Consider the following 16,163-nt stretch of genomic DNA (forward strand, 5'->3'; position numbering starts at 1 on the left):
TAAAACTATTTATTCATTCATTCATTCATTCCTGTATACATGAATCCATTCATTCCATAAGAACTAAATAAGTGTACACTATAAGTCAGACTTTAATACTCATCCTACAGATAAAAAGACAAAATAAATCAGCCCCATCCCTCAATATGGGGGGGGGAGCATGTATTCAGGTAAGTCAATGAAAAATATATCCTAAGCAAACAATAAATTTGGTAATTTGGTAGGCTCTATCAAACACTTTCAATGCATAGTTGATTAAAGTGTTGTTTTACTCTTAGAATCTGTATACTAACTTATCTAAGGCCTTATCAAAGATTAATAATTATTTGTTGAGTAAAAAAACTGAATACATCTAAATCATATTCTTTTCTCTTTCAATTTACATTTCACAGCTCCGTTCAATCCAAACAAAGGAATAGATAGCATCGTCAAGTTTGACACTTTTGGAGATGGAATGGGAAGATACAATGTATTCAACTTCCAGTATATTGGTGGCAAATACTCCTACCTGAAGGTTGGTCACTGGGCTGAAACTCTATCATTGGATGTCAATTCAATCCACTGGTCCCGAAATGTGATCCCCACCTCCCAGTGCAGTGACCCTTGTGCTCCTAATGAAATGAAGAATATGCAACCTGGAGATGTCTGCTGCTGGATCTGTATCCCCTGTGAACCCTATGAATACTTGGCTGACGAATTCACCTGTGTGGACTGTGGGCCTGGTCAATGGCCCACCTCCGACCTGTCTAGTTGTTTTGACCTCCCAGAAGACTACATCAAGTGGGAAGATGCTTGGGCCATAGGTCCCGTCACTATTGCATGCTTGGGTTTCTTGTGTACCTTCATGGTTGTGACGGTCTTTATCAAGCACAACAACACACCTTTGGTCAAAGCTTCAGGCCGGGAGCTCTGCTACATCCTCCTCTTTGGGGTCGGTCTTTCCTATTGCATGACGTTCTTTTTTATCGCTAAGCCTTCCCCGGTCATCTGTACGCTCCGACGCCTGGGCTTAGGCAGCTCCTTCGCAGTGTGTTATGCAGCTCTGCTGACGAAGACAAACTGCATTGCCCGGATATTTAACGGGGTAAAGAATGGTGCTCAGAGGCCAAAATTCATCAGCCCTAGCTCTCAGGTCTTCATCTGCCTGAGTCTGATCCTGGTCCAGATTGTAGTAGTGTCTGTGTGGCTCATTCTGGAAGCCCCGGGCACCCGAAGGTTTACCCTCCCCGAGAAGCGAGAAACGGTGATCTTGAAATGCAACGTCAAAGATTCCAGTATGCTGATTTCCCTTTCCTACGATGTGATCCTGGTGATCCTATGTACTGTGTACGCCTTCAAAACGCGTAAGTGCCCCGAGAACTTCAATGAAGCCAAGTTCATCGGCTTTACCATGTATACCACCTGCATCATCTGGCTGGCCTTTCTCCCGATCTTCTATGTGACATCAAGCGACTACAGAGTAAGTCTTTTCACCTTCTCTTTACCTCCTAGGGCTTAATTAAACCAATAACTTATAGATAACATCTCTCATTCATATCGGCCCAGCAAATAGTCCTTCTGTTGTGAATTGCAGTGGCAAAAGTTAGTATTTCAATAAAAAACATTCATGACCCACAGAGCAACAGTGTTGTTCTAATGCAGCAGGGTAATGGTCCAACATAGGTCTGACAGGATACCTTGGCTTATGGTTTTAAACTGAAAGATGCTTGTAATAACATTTTAGAAATAGCAAGCCTCTTGAATGTCATCACTTGGTAGTCAGATATATTTTATTACTCCCTAAAAAGAACTCAAAGTCAATGCTTACTCTCTCCTATCCTCTCTAAAGTCTGAATTGTCTTTGGATTTATGAATTTACTCCTATAAAATACTTTTCAATACAATTTAATTCAGTTCAAGAAATAATCATTTGTAAATGGATACTCTGTGAAGTACTGAGCTAGCCAAGTCCCACAAAAAGGGGAGGCATTCTAAAGTCCTATGGATTGACCATTGAGAAGACTCCCAGCCTCTAACCATCCTATTACCCAACTGTAGGAAAACAAAAACACAAAAGAATATTTTTTACAACATCCTCTGAGAAGGGATTTGAAGTATTTCCTTTAATTCACTGTAATACAACAGAAAGAACATTGATTATAAAATCACAAGATCTGGATTTAAGTTCCATCTCTGAAATTTAATACTGGTGTGTGTCTTTGGTCACTTAATTTACTGAGTCTCAGTTTCCCTCAGTAAAATGAAAGATAAATAAATGAATCCAAAAGTTTTGATTGTTTACCATGTTCAAGAATGCAAACATTGGGCAGCTAGGTGGTGTAGTGGCTAGAGCACAGTCCTGGAGTCAGGAGGTCCTGAGTTCAAATTCGTCCTCAGACAATTAATTCCCCAGCTGTGTGACATTGGGTGAGTCACTTTAACCCCATTGTCTTGCAAAAACAAAAAAAAATAAACAAATACAAACATCAAAGTAAGACAGTCCCTATTTTCAAGCCAGCATAGTGTATAGACCCAGAGTAAGGAAGATCCGAGTTACAATCTTAGCTTAAATATTTAACAGGTGTGAGATCACTTATTTTCTGAAGTCACTTAATCTTTTAGTCTCAGTTTCCTTGTCCATTCAAAGGGAATGAAAATACACCTACTTCCTAGGGTTCTTGTGAAGATCAAATGAGATAGGATTTGCAAAGCTCTCTGCAAACTTGAAAGTGATATATAAATACTATTATTCTTGTTACTTTTTATTATTGTTCCATTATCTAAGTCTTCATTACACTATGGAATTTTACATTCTGGGAGCTTTCTTGGCAAGGATACCAGAATGATTTGCCATTTCCTTCTCCAGTGGATTAAGGCAACAGCTAGTAAGTGTCTGAACCTAGATTTGAATTCCAGTCTTCCTGACTCCAGATCAAGAACTAGATCCACTAAATCACCTGCCTCTATTATTATTATTATTATTATTATTATTATTGTAATAATAATTAAAATGTAATGTAATTAATGTATGATGGAATTAAAAGGAGGAGAAAATATATAGGAAGTATCATCCATAGAGCTGAAATGGCCTCTGAGTTCCCTTCTTTATCTAAATCTTTGATCCAGTGACCCTAGGATGTGCTTCTTAAATTTAACACAAGAGAAAATATTGCACAATGGTTAGAGGGCAGATCTTAAAGTTAGGAAGACTGAAATTACGTCCTATAGTTTATGCATGCTCTGTTTGTGTGTGTGTGTGTGTGTATCTTAATCTCCCACTGTCCCAGACAACTCTCTCAGCCTATTATTTACAAACAAGTTTCATAGCTGTATCAATGGAAGAAGTTTCTATAAGCAGAGTTCCCTCATATTGATGAAATGTTTCCACTAAAATAAGATACTCTAACCCACACATGAGAGTCATTTTTTAAATAATGTTTTTACACAGTGCAGTTAAAATGTGGAGAGTTCAGTCCAACTTCCTTCTCTTATAGCACAGCATACCCATCCATTTCAGTGTTTCAATGTGTTGAAAATATTCTTCAGTTATTTTGGGAAAAGTTCCTAAATTGCCATCAATATCCTGATCCAAGGTTCTCTCCAAAAGAATGAACACAAGAATTATTTTTTCATGAGTTACTTCTTGCCATTAGTTTCTGTAGTCTTCATCCAAAGAAATGCCAGTTTAATCTTAAAGATAATGGATTTGGTGCATAACACCTACCCCAAATTCAGTGCTTCTATTTGTCATACCAGTTATATACAACTTTTAAATACATAGTTTTTGGATAATAAATAATTTATTAATTATGCTAGCAAATAATATACTATTTACAACATAATATAATAAAATGGTAATTTGACTATCTCTCCAAAACCAAAGACCCCCAAGAAGCACTTATATGCCTCAGGTGTTCCTGAGAATGGAAATTAATTCTCATTAGTTAACAAGTCATGAGAAAATGAATATTATAATAAGAGTGGGCTTATTCCAATGAGGGTTGGGGATGTGACTCCAATCACAGTCTTGGATCAAGAGACATCACTTTTCCAGACCATTCCAGACTAGGGCAATCTAGACAAAAGGGAAAAATTCACTTTCATTAAGACCCATCTGAGGGGCAGTAGATAGAGCACTGGCCCTGCAATCAGAAGGACTTGAGTTCAAATTCTGTCTCAGACATTTAATAATAGCTCTATAACCTTGGTCTCATAGCCTTGTAAAAAAAAAAAAAAGACCTGTCATAATGGACTGGAATCATCAGTTCACTCAAACTACAATTTCTTTACTTTTTGCTCAGATCTTATTTTTCCCAGTTGGGAAGGTTGTCTGATTTCTGAATAAAGAAAGGGATTGATTTCTGAATGAAGAAATGAATGAGAACTTTAGTCCTAATTTATTGATTGGTTATTAATTTGAGAGAAATAATCATTTCTCTCACCCTCAAACCTTTTGTACATTGACAGCTCTCACAATGCATAAAACCTGAAACAAAAAATAATTGTAGTTTAACTAAAATAAAAACCCCAAACAATTGAAAGTTTGGCAGGCAAGCAATCATTGACATAGCTCAACATATTATTCTACCTAAAAGATCATTCAGAATAACTTGGACATCAACAAGAAAAATTAGGAAAGCTGAACAGGAATTAGAAAAATGAACTGTCGGGCGGCCAGGTGGCGCAGTGGATAGAGCACCAGCCTTGGAGTCAGGAGTACCTGAGTTCAAATCTGGTCTCAGACACTTAATAATTACCTAGCCGTGTGGCCTTGGGCAAGCCACTTAACCCCATTGCCTTGAAAAAGAATCTAAAAGGAAAAAAAAAAAAAGAAAAATGAACTGTCTCTTAAAAAAACACCTTTTCTTTGAAACTCTGAAAATCCTTAAGACAAAGTATTGAGAAATCTGGTCTGGGCCAATCTTGGAGTCAGGAAGTTGTGAGTTCAAAGTGTGGCTTCTACTTTCTACTGACTGTGTGACCTTGAGACTAATATCTCAGTGCCCCCAGCAACTCTCAAAGACTATAAATTGCAAAGCAAATGCTGAGCTACATTAGAAACAGGAGCTCCCACTAAACTCTCTAGACCATTGGGAGAAAAAAAAAAAGGATAATATATTATGGGAGCATAACAGTGCAAAGGCTCAGATTACAGGAACCACTAATTTGTAGATTTAATTTCTCTGGATTAAAGCAGAGAACTATAGAATTTAGCCATTCATATGGAACTCTCTCCTTATTGATGGAGATCAGTGAGGGTTTCATAGATTTATTTGGTCCCTCTTCTATATAGAGTCTCCACTCCACCTACTACCTCAGTCTCTGAGGATTCCATTGCTCCTTTTAAAGGAATATATATGGAGCTATCTCCAATAGAAGTCATTTGGGAGGTTGGGACTAGAAATAATTATAGTAGTAATTAGTTTGAACTTTGGATACAGTGGCTTAAAATTGTTATTTATTCCCCCAAAAGAGTCACTACGCAACAGAAAATGCTTCAGGGAATAAACATAAATAATGTCATAAATAAGTAAACTCCCTTAATATTTGTCATAAAAATACAAAAATATGATTTCCTTTTCATTGTTTTAGAAAGTTACTAATCTAAAGGAGTGGTCAAGTGGTGTTCTGGCTGAAAGAAAAATGTTCTGGGAAGTTAGGTGGCACAGTGGATAGAGCACCAGCCCTGGAATCAGGAGTACCTGAGTTCAAATCTGGCCTCAGATACTTAATAATTACCCAGCCGTGTGGCCTTGGCCAAGCCACTTAACCCCATTTGCCTTGCAAAAAAAAAGAAATAGAGAAAGAAAAAAGTTCTGAAGCAGATATATTGGTGGTTGGGAAGTTTATTTAGTAAAGTAAAAACTAGTTAAATTATTCTGGGATAGCGGTGTGCTGGTAAATATTTAATAATAAACTCTCTAAGAGGAAAACCATACTCAATATACTTTAAAGATTAATTTGTTTTATTATATTTTCTCCATAACTTTCTTAAGCCTAGACAATCATCAAAATAATAATCAAGCTCTGATTTGTATGTAGGCTTGTTTGGCCTCTATGGTTTAAATGTGCATAATGAAAATAAGGTTGGCTCTAGTGAGCCATCTCTAATTGTCACCAGTATACCCCTGTTTTGAGCCTTCACTGCTCCCCCACAGAAAAGTGGCAGTCTCAGAAGACTGGTAACCTTCCCTGGAGTGAATGGTTTCAATCCAAATCAGGAACCAGATTGCAAAGGATTAAAAAAGAGACCTATGACTAAGGATTCCTATGTCCAGAACAAATTTACTTGAGCAAAAGAAATATTGCAGAGGACAGTTCACCATGGATTCAGGTCATCCCCGTGACAGTTTCCATAATGTGACTGATATCTGATTTTTGTTACCTGCTAGGACTATATTTTAAGTATTCAGTAAGTATAAAGGTTTTTTCCCCCTGGGCATTTGGATATTAAGAGAAGAACTTATTTAGAATGATAGATTGAGAATTTATCAACATAAAATAAAGATTTTAGGAGAAGGAAGACATTGCCATGTTTATAAGCAGCAGGTGATATAGCACAGGGATAGGGACTGGACCTGTTGTTACTTTCATAGAGAATTCCCAAATAAAGGCATCCCTCCATTAGTGCAAATTGGCATCTTCACTATATCTTTTTCATTTAAAGGAAGGTATGAAGTTGAAATGTCTTGCACAGGGTTAAACACCTCTTAAATGTGAGGTAGGATTTAAACTCGGCTCTTCCTGCCTCTAAGGCTGGTACTCTTTCTACTTTCTTCCTCCCAAGTCAGGTATGACCTTTCCTTATAACCTCATAGAGAGCTTTATTTTAAGCCTCTGACATTCTTACTGGGCAGCTAAGTAGTATAGTAGATGAAGCACTAGACATGGAGTCAGAAAGACCTGAGTTCAAATTTGATCTCAGATACTTACTAGCTGTATGACTTTAGGCAAGTCATTTAACTCAGGATGCCTCAGTTTCCTCATCTGTAAAATGAGCTAGAGAAGGAAATAGAAATCCACTCCAGTACCTTTTCTAAAAGAGGTCACAAAGAGTTGGAAATAACTAAAACACAATTCAAACACCACATCAACAACAACACATACTTATTATGTAATGTTCTGTATTATCTCATCTCCCTACTGAAGGAGTGTAGTGGAAAAAAATTAAACTCATAGTCAGAAGACCAGAGTTTCAAACCTAGCTTGTTAGATTATTGGCTATGTGTCCTTGAGAAGGGGGAAAGGGAAGGAAACAAGAATTTATTAAGTATCTCTTATGTTCCCCCTGTGTACTATGTCTAAGTTCTTTACAAATATTATTAAATTCACAGCAACTTTGTAAGGTAGATATTATTATTATTATTATTATTCCATTTGCTAGCTGGAGAAGCAGAGTTCAAGTTACTTGCCTAGTGTTATATAGCCTGTAAATGTCTGAAGCTACATCCTAACTGAGCTCTCCCTAACTCTCAGCTCACTGTTTTATCTGTCCTGGAACCAGCTCTCTCACTTCATCTTATTGCTGAAGCTAACATTTCTAATACAATATTGAATAGTAGTGGTGATAATGGGCACCCTTATTTCACCCCTGATCTTATTGGCAATGCCTCTAGCTTATCCCCATTACATGTAATGCTTGTTGATGGTTTCAAATAGATAGTGTTTATTATTCTAAGAAACATTCCATTTATTCCCATGCTCTCTAATGTTTTTAGTAGAACTGCATGCTGTATTTTGTCAAAAACTTTTTTCAGCATCTATTGATATAATCATATGATTTCTGATAGGTTTGTTATTGATGTAATTAATTATAGTGAATGTTTTCCTAATATTGAACCAACCCTGCATTCCTGGGATAAATCCTACTTGGTCATAATGTATTATCCTAGTGATAACTTGTAATCATTTTGCTAAGATTTCATTTAAGATTTTTGCATCTATCTTCATCAGGGAGATAGGTCTATAATTTTCTTTCTCTGGTTTAGGTATCAGCACCATATTGGTGTCATAGAAAGAGTTAGGCAGAGTTCCATCATCACCTATTTTTCCAAATAGTTTATATAGAATTGGAACCAGTTGTTCCTTAAATGTTTGATAGAATTCACTTGTGAATCCATCTGACCCTGGAGAATTTTCTTAAGGAGTTCAATAATAGCTTGTTGAATTTCTTTTTCTGAGATAGAGCTATTTAGGTATTTAATTTCCTCTTCATTTAACCTAGGCAACTTACATCTTTGTAAATATTCCTCCATTTCATTTAGATTATCAAATTTATTGGCATAGAGTTGGGCAAAATAATTACGAATTATTACTTTAATTTCCACCTCATTGGTGGTGAGTTCACTTTTTCATTTATGATAGTAGCAATTTGGTTTTCTTCTTTCTTTTTTTAAATCAAATTGGCCAGGGGGTTATCAATTTTATTGTTTTTTTTTCATAAAACCATCTCTTGGTTTCATTTATTAATTCAATAGTTTTCTTGCTTTTGATTTTATTAATTTCTTTAATTTTTAGAATTTCTAATTTGGTATTTAACTGGGGGGTTTTAATTTGTTCTTTCCCTAATTTTTTTAGTTGAATATTTAATTCATTGATTTCCTCTTTCTCTAATTTATTCATATAAGCATTTAAAGATATAATACAGCCCCCTTGAGTGTATCCCATAGGTTTTGGTATGTTGTTTCATTATTGTCATTTATCTAGGATAAAATAATTAATTCTTTCTATAATTTGTTGTTTGAGCCACTTGTTCTTTAAAATGAGGTTATTTAGTTTCTAATTAGTTTTGGGTCTATATCTCCCTGGCCCAATATGGCATATATCTTCCAGGCTCTTAGTTTCCTCATCTCTAAAATATGGGACTTGAGGTTGAATGATGTTTTAGGTCTCTATCAGTTCTAACAGGCTAAGAGTATAATAAGTTGTAAACTTATCAGTGAAGGAAAAATGTCTTCTATTTCTTCAAAGTTCATGGCAGTACTCTGTTTACAGTTTTATAGTTGTTCAGTTATTTTTCAGTAGACTCCATTTGGGGTTTTTCTTACAAAGATACTAGAATGGTTTGCCATTTCCTTGAGCTCTTTTTATAGATGAGGAAATTGAGGCAAACAGGGTTAAATGATTTGCTCAGAATTACACACAGATAGTATCTGAAGCCAGATTTGGACTCAGGAAAATGAGTGTTCCTGACTCCACACCTGCCATCCTATTGTGCCACCTACCTGCCCCCATATTTAATAAATGCAGTGTGGTATAAGGATAAAAAACTAATCTTGGACCTGAATAACCTGGATTTAAGTCCTGCTTCTGATACATACTTGCTGTGAGACCCTAGGCAAGACACAGCCTCTCAGTTCTTTAGTGAACTCTAAATTTATAAGTTTCAGAGAATGTGTTGAATGGCATTGGTAGCTAGAGTTTCTTTATCTGAGAGTTCTCAATATCAATAAAATCACAAGTTCATCCTATGAATGAATGAAATCAGTAAATGAAAGGACTAATACTTGATATTAGTGCACATCCCAGGGAAATCAAAATTCCTACTCCATTACAGTGAGGTTAAAATTCAGGAACAGTACACTTGAAGGTCCCATTTCAGATATTAGTTTGTTAGTCTTAATTTGAGTGTTGCCATCAAATCTATGGGAACCAAAAAGAGAGATCTATAGGCAATTCTAAAAGACTTGTGACAGAAAATGCCATCTACATCCATAGAAAAACTATGAAGTTTGAATAAAGATCAAAACATACTATTTTCACTTTTAATTTTTTCTTTCTCATGGTTGTTTTTTCACAACATGACTAATATGGAAGTATGTTTGACCTGATTATACATGTATAATCTATATCAGATTACTTGGTATATTGGGGAGGAAAGAGAGAGAAGGAGAAATATTTGGAACTCAAAAATCTTACAAAAAATGAATACTGGAAACTATATTTACATGTAAATGAAAAATACTATCATGACAAAATAAATGGAGAGATCTTTGGGTCATATCCAGAAAACAGCACAGAAGGGAAAAAAAGGCAAGTTGAGCAAAGAACCTTGAAATAAAAGGAGACAGGACTAGAAACCACTGTCAAAGATACTGAGTAAAGTGACAAGGCAGGTCTGAAGGCAAAAAACTAATTAAAACCCAAAGAAGAGAATTAGTGGAAACATGAATGATTTGTATTATCAAAGAGATTCAAAAAAGAAAAGATAAACAAAAGGATTTTCTAGACCAATGGTGTCAAAAAAATAAAAATGGATCCCTGCTGTCATATATCGACTAGTAAGCCACAAATTAACATTATCTGTGTTGAATTTTATTTTTGTTTTGTTAAATATTTTCCAATTACATTCTTGTGGAGGTTTTTGGTGGGTGATTGACAGTCCACTCTAGATAGAAGTTATTAATGTCTTCAATGTGGAAAAGGCAGTAAAAAATCCATAACTGTAGGGAGTGGGGTGCTGGAGAAGAGGGATTCCTACTAAGAAAAAGAAGATTATTTGAAAGAGGATCCATTTTTTTCCCTAATTCTGCAGTGAATCTTAAAAATCCCAGATCTACTGATTGAAACCATCTTTACAGCAGTTACTCTTTCATTCAATGATAACATTTTCTTATCTGTGGCTTTGACTAACAGTTCACAAAAAGAGTCAAATGAACAGAATAAGGAAAAGTATGGGACAATTAAATATCCATCCAGTACTGCAAAGTTATTGTTTTATTTATAAGCACTGTACTCTGGGAATCTGAATTCCCATAATCATCATCATCATCATCATCATCATCATCATCACAACTAACATCTATATGGTATTTACTATGTAAGCAATAATAATTGCTTTGCAATTATTCTCTCATTAGATCATTGATGAATCAAAGAGGAAGCATCATCAAATCTCCTGTAATATTTTTAACTACTGTGAACTGAATTGTAGATAATTTATGCTGGGGTGTACTTTTCAGTGACCATTTTGATTAGTTGTCTTTATGAATTTAACAGCCAGGAAACTTATCAAGCAAATCCTCTCTTCCTAGGTGCAGACCACAACTATGTGCATCTCTGTCAGTCTGAGTGGTTTCGTGGTCCTAGGATGTCTATTTGCACCCAAAGTGCACATCATTTTGTTCCAACCCCAGAAGAATGTGGTCACTCACAGACTCCACTTAAACAGATTCAGTGTCAGTGGAACTGGAACCACTTATTCACAATGTAAGTATAAAAATCCATTATTTGTTTTTTGTCTGCCAACTAAAACACTGACTGGGCAGTAGAATGTTGGGGAAAACACATCCTAAGAGACATATAGTTTCCCTGTCATTGTTTACTGACACCTGAGGGGGTATCACAGGTGTCTCCCCTGAGAGTAAACCCATTAGTACCCCAGTGTATGAAATCTAAATGCTAAAGACTCATTCGTTGGTAGGATTAAGGACTTCTTGGGGCAAGGCACAATGGAAGAACTAGGAGTGAGAGCACATTAGTATCAGTCTCAGGACTGCCACCTGATACCTATGTGACCTTGGATAAATCTGGGACTCAATTTCCTCAACTGTTAAATGAGACTGGAACAGATGACCTCCAATTCTATGAGTTTATGACCATTCAATCAAGAGTTTATCAACTTCAAAAGATCAGGTACTTACCAGGGTTAAAAAAAAAGAAATGAAAAATGAAGCAGTTGTGTGGTACAAGGAATAGAGTCTGAATTCAAATCTAGCTTCAGACACTTACTTGTGGGGTAACCTTGGGCAAATAACTTAACTTTGGTCTGCCTCAGTTTCTTCAACCATAAAAAGGAGATAATACCGACCTCCAAGAACTGTCGTGAGAATCAAATATAATTTATTTGCACAATGAGATATGAGTGCAAATGGGATATATTTGTATATATGAGACACTAAGTAAATGCTTTTAAAATTTTTTCTATAAAGAGCTTCCTTTTTATAAGGGAATAAAATATGTAAACACAGAAATACATACATATATATGATAAATTCAAGAGAGTTTAAGTGGGAAGTATTAGTACTAGGAGGATCATAAAAGTCTTCATGCATTAGAACTGAATTTTGAAGGAAATTAAGAATTTTTAGAGGCAGAGATGAGAAGGCAGTGTAAGTTAGGTGTAAGGAGACAGCCTAGGCAAAGGTTCATAGAAGAGAGAGATGAAATATTGTTTGAAGGAAGATTAAGACCATTTTGACTGCATCATAGAGTGTATGATATATGTGTGATATGGATGCTTGTATGTTTGTGTATGTATACTTACAAATATATACATACCTATATCACATATATAATATATTAATATAATAATATTAATATAATATATTAAAATAATAAATGTGTGTTATAAATGAATGAAAGAAAAACCTGCTAGTGGGTACCTTCACCTAGCATGAGGCACAAGGTAGCATTTGAACATCAGATAATTTATAGCCTCCAGAAACTGTTTCCCCCTCCCTCTTGGATTTTCATAGGCTTTCAGAGTTTGAGATACAATCTAATCTGCCCATTCCATGACATGTCCCTAATATGATCCCCACATCATACGATGTATATATGCTGATGAACCCCGATCATCACAGGGGATGTGTGGGATAATATTCAATTACCTAATTGTGCAAACTCAGTTGCATTAGGTCAAGATTTCTAGGTCACTCTTGACCAGTTGAGAACTGGGTTCTCCTAATCTTGGGTTTGTCATCTCTGGAATGGGATTAGGAGAACTCTTCCAGTTTTATGATTGGTTGGGGCCATTCCCCCTTTGTAATGGATTTCAAAGAGGCCCCCCTCCACCCTGTGAAAATCAACAACACCCTACATTCCTCACATACATATATATAATAAACCTAGTCAAATAATCACACTATTAAAATGCAAGTGTTCCTAGGAAGGTATCATTTTAAATTATTAGTAAATGTTTTGGGGAAATGAACGAAGGGCATTGTAGATAGACCAGGTGAGGAAGGAGTTAATACTTTAGGAGAACTAGTATCAGAGAGAGAGAGCCTAAAAGAGAAAAACAACAAGAAATCACTTATTTATCATTCTACAAATATTTATTAAGCAAGGAGGATACAAAGGCAAAACCAGTCCCTTCCCTCAAGGAGGGAAGTACCATGGTGTGGAGTACCATGAGAGAAACTGTTGTTCAGTCACTTCAGTCTTGTCCTACTCTTTGTGACCCCATTTGGGGTTTTCTTGGCAAAGATACTGGAGTGGTTTGCCATTTCCTTCTCCAGCTCATTTTACAGTAGCAAAGACAAAAAAAGACTACAATTTTGCATGGAGTCAATACTTCAAAATACCCAGGATCCCTGAGAGTAAAACCATTAGTGTCCCAATTTCTGCAACAAAGTTAGACAAAATCTAATTGATACTCTTCCCAAGCAGCAAAGAAAAAAATTCTAATGAAGTAGGTTCTCAGGGAAGCCTGGACCACTAACCTTCATCAGAGAGCTATTTGAAGCTCCAGTCTCAGATCCTCTCATACTAAAACCCATTGTCAATATGATTGCAGGCGCAGAGCATTTTAAAGACTGTAAAATCAGTTTCTTTGCTTCTCTAAGAAACATGCATGCTTATTTCTAGAGCACACAAACCTCACCTACAAAGCAGTGCAGCCATTGAAAGATGATTAGTCTAAACAAGGCAAAGCTGAGTTCTTTGGGTGGCAGCCAGCTGACACTGTCAAGTCTGGGTTTGGACAATTGCCCAAAATAGTCTGGGAAAAAAATCCCATGATTTGAGACTACTGGACAGTATTTCCAATAGGAGTAGGTGGTAACAGCTCCCTCTTGTTGATTATTTGAAAAAAGAACACAAACTGTGTGGACTGTCCATTGGCAGGCCCTAGCCACTGGGATAGGCATGAAAACAGGGAATGAGACTATTTTTATATCCATTATAATTAGTTCATACTTCAATGATTCAGAAATATCAACATTGGTGAAGAAAATTAGTGTAAATAAGATTATTATTATTATTATTATTATTACCTAGTAAATAGCAAAGTGCTTTCTAAAATGTAATTCAGAAGGACCAGTTTACATGGAAGTAATATTACTACAATACAAACAAAAAATCATACTTTTTAGATTAACATAATTTAATTACTCATCTATTTGTTCTGTTTATAAAAGCTCAAGCTAAAAAATTGTTTTTAGATTTATAAAAAAGCTCGACCTATTCTAAATCATATTTGGCTAACCCAAGAAAACCCTCAAATGGAATCACAAAGAGTCAGACAGGACTGAAACAATTCAACAACAAAATTTTGAGTTCTTATTACAAGGTAACTGAAAATGATAAAACTACTTTTTAAAAAATGTTTTCTAACTCATATTTTTCATTGATCCAAATTGATCTCTTTCAATTATTCCAATAAGACCGTCAGAGAGTCAACTATTTGATAAAAGAAAGTCTAGAACTATACCTTCTATGAATCTTGAACTAGCCAACCACTAGTCATTCTCCAAGTACCTTAAAATATTAGCAATTGAGTGGACTGAAAAATATTACTAGACAAGTTTTATCCCTCTGTGATGTTAATTGACCCCTGCAACATATCTGTGAACCAATAAATTGCAGATATCATTACTCACATTTTACAGAAAGGAAAACTGAAGAAAAGAGCCTAAGAACACATAAGAAATCAGCCAAAATCTCAACTAAAACCTAGATTTCTTGATTCTTAATTTTTTGTTCTTCAAAGTCACTTTGCAAAGAGCTTTGCTAGAGGCAAGGACAGAATGAATGGATGGATGAAACTGGAAATCTGGAGATCTCTGACTCTATTCCAGAAAATGACTGTCCTACTACAAAAGAGCAAAATCCTTGTCTATCTGCAATGTAAAAATGAATATAATTAGAACCTCTCCTCCCTCACCTTCAAGGAGATGTAGTTTCTTATCAGGAAAAATCTTTTAATTTCTTTGAGTTCATCAGGCAGTGACTATATAAAGAAAGGAAGGAAATAGGCATTTATTGAATGTCTGCTATTGGATAGGCACTGTGTTAAGCATATTAGAAACATCTCATTGATCTTCACCCTGGGAGTAGGAATTTTCATTGCTTTTGTGCCATGGACCTACTTCTCTGGGTCTTGTTTGCTGTCTTTCTCCCACATTCACACACATCTTTTCTATTTAAATAATAAGAAAAGGTCCATTTTTTAAATTTGCTTAACATTAGAAGTTAGAGGGGAGACCTAGGTGGTGCAGTGGATAGAGCTCCTACCTTGGAGGCAGGAGGACCTGAGTTCAAATATGACCTCAGGTCCTTGACACTTACTAGTTGTGTGACCTGGACCAAGTCACTTAACCCCTTTGCCCCACAAGAATAAAAACAAAACAGAAAAGAATGAAGCTAGAGCCATAAACACCTATTTCCCAGTATTAGTGAATAGGGATCCTGGCAAAAAAGAAATGGGATTGTACACCTTTTAAAGTGATGAAGCACATGATTTTTTTAATTCCAAAGCCCTACCAGAAACCATGTTCTACCTAAAATGAGTATATACAATACACACACATATATATGTATTGTATGTACTCATTTACATATATATGTATTTAATATATATAAATGTATGTATTTATGTCTTTGTATAGACCTCAGTGCACTGGTGTACAGATTGGGGATCTACCCAGTCTTGGACAAAATAGACTATCTTTGGTTTACTCCTCATAGCAATCATGCAGATTGAGGAAATAAGCCATTAATAAAGCACCTACATCATGCTAAGTACCATTTAGCATTTTACAAATATTATTCTATTTTATTTTTCTCTTATTATCCCCATTTTATGACTGAAAATAGACATTGAATAAATTGACCAAGGTCCCACAGTTAAGTGGGATTCTAAAGTCAGATTTGACTCTGGCCTTGATTCTAGACCCAGAGATCTATTCATTATCCACCCTGTTTTGTTTATTTGAGGTCAAAGGGGCCTGAGTGAACTAGTCCAATGCCTTCAAAGTACAGATGAGGAAGGTGAAACCCAAAGAGGTAAAAGGACTTAGCCAAGATCATACTACCAAGGTGTGGAAGACCTGGCCTAGAAACTTGAATCTTCTGACTTCAGAACCAAATTCTACTTTATTACATCAAAACTATTAATCAGGCTATATTGATGATTATAAAGCAATCTGGTTGTATGGAAAGAACACTGACCTGTGTAATGG

At 35.8% G+C, this 16,163-nt stretch overlaps 1 protein-coding gene across 1 annotated transcript in view; it reads left to right on the top strand.

The window, feature by feature from the left end:
* The window catches only part of GRM3 (glutamate metabotropic receptor 3), a 114,378-nt gene that overhangs the window by 84,763 nt on the left and 13,452 nt on the right, over positions 1-16,163 (top strand). Inside the window, exons 3-4 of the mRNA XM_074195167.1 lie at positions 393-1,459; positions 11,013-11,187. Of these exons, the coding sequence (XP_074051268.1) occupies positions 393-1,459; positions 11,013-11,187 (1,242 nt within the window). The remainder of the gene's footprint in view (positions 1-392; positions 1,460-11,012; positions 11,188-16,163) is intronic.

The sequence above is a fragment of the Macrotis lagotis genome, chromosome 7 (assembly GCF_037893015.1).
Source record: "Macrotis lagotis isolate mMagLag1 chromosome 7, bilby.v1.9.chrom.fasta, whole genome shotgun sequence".
Classification (NCBI taxonomy): Eukaryota; Metazoa; Chordata; class Mammalia; order Peramelemorphia; family Peramelidae; genus Macrotis; species Macrotis lagotis.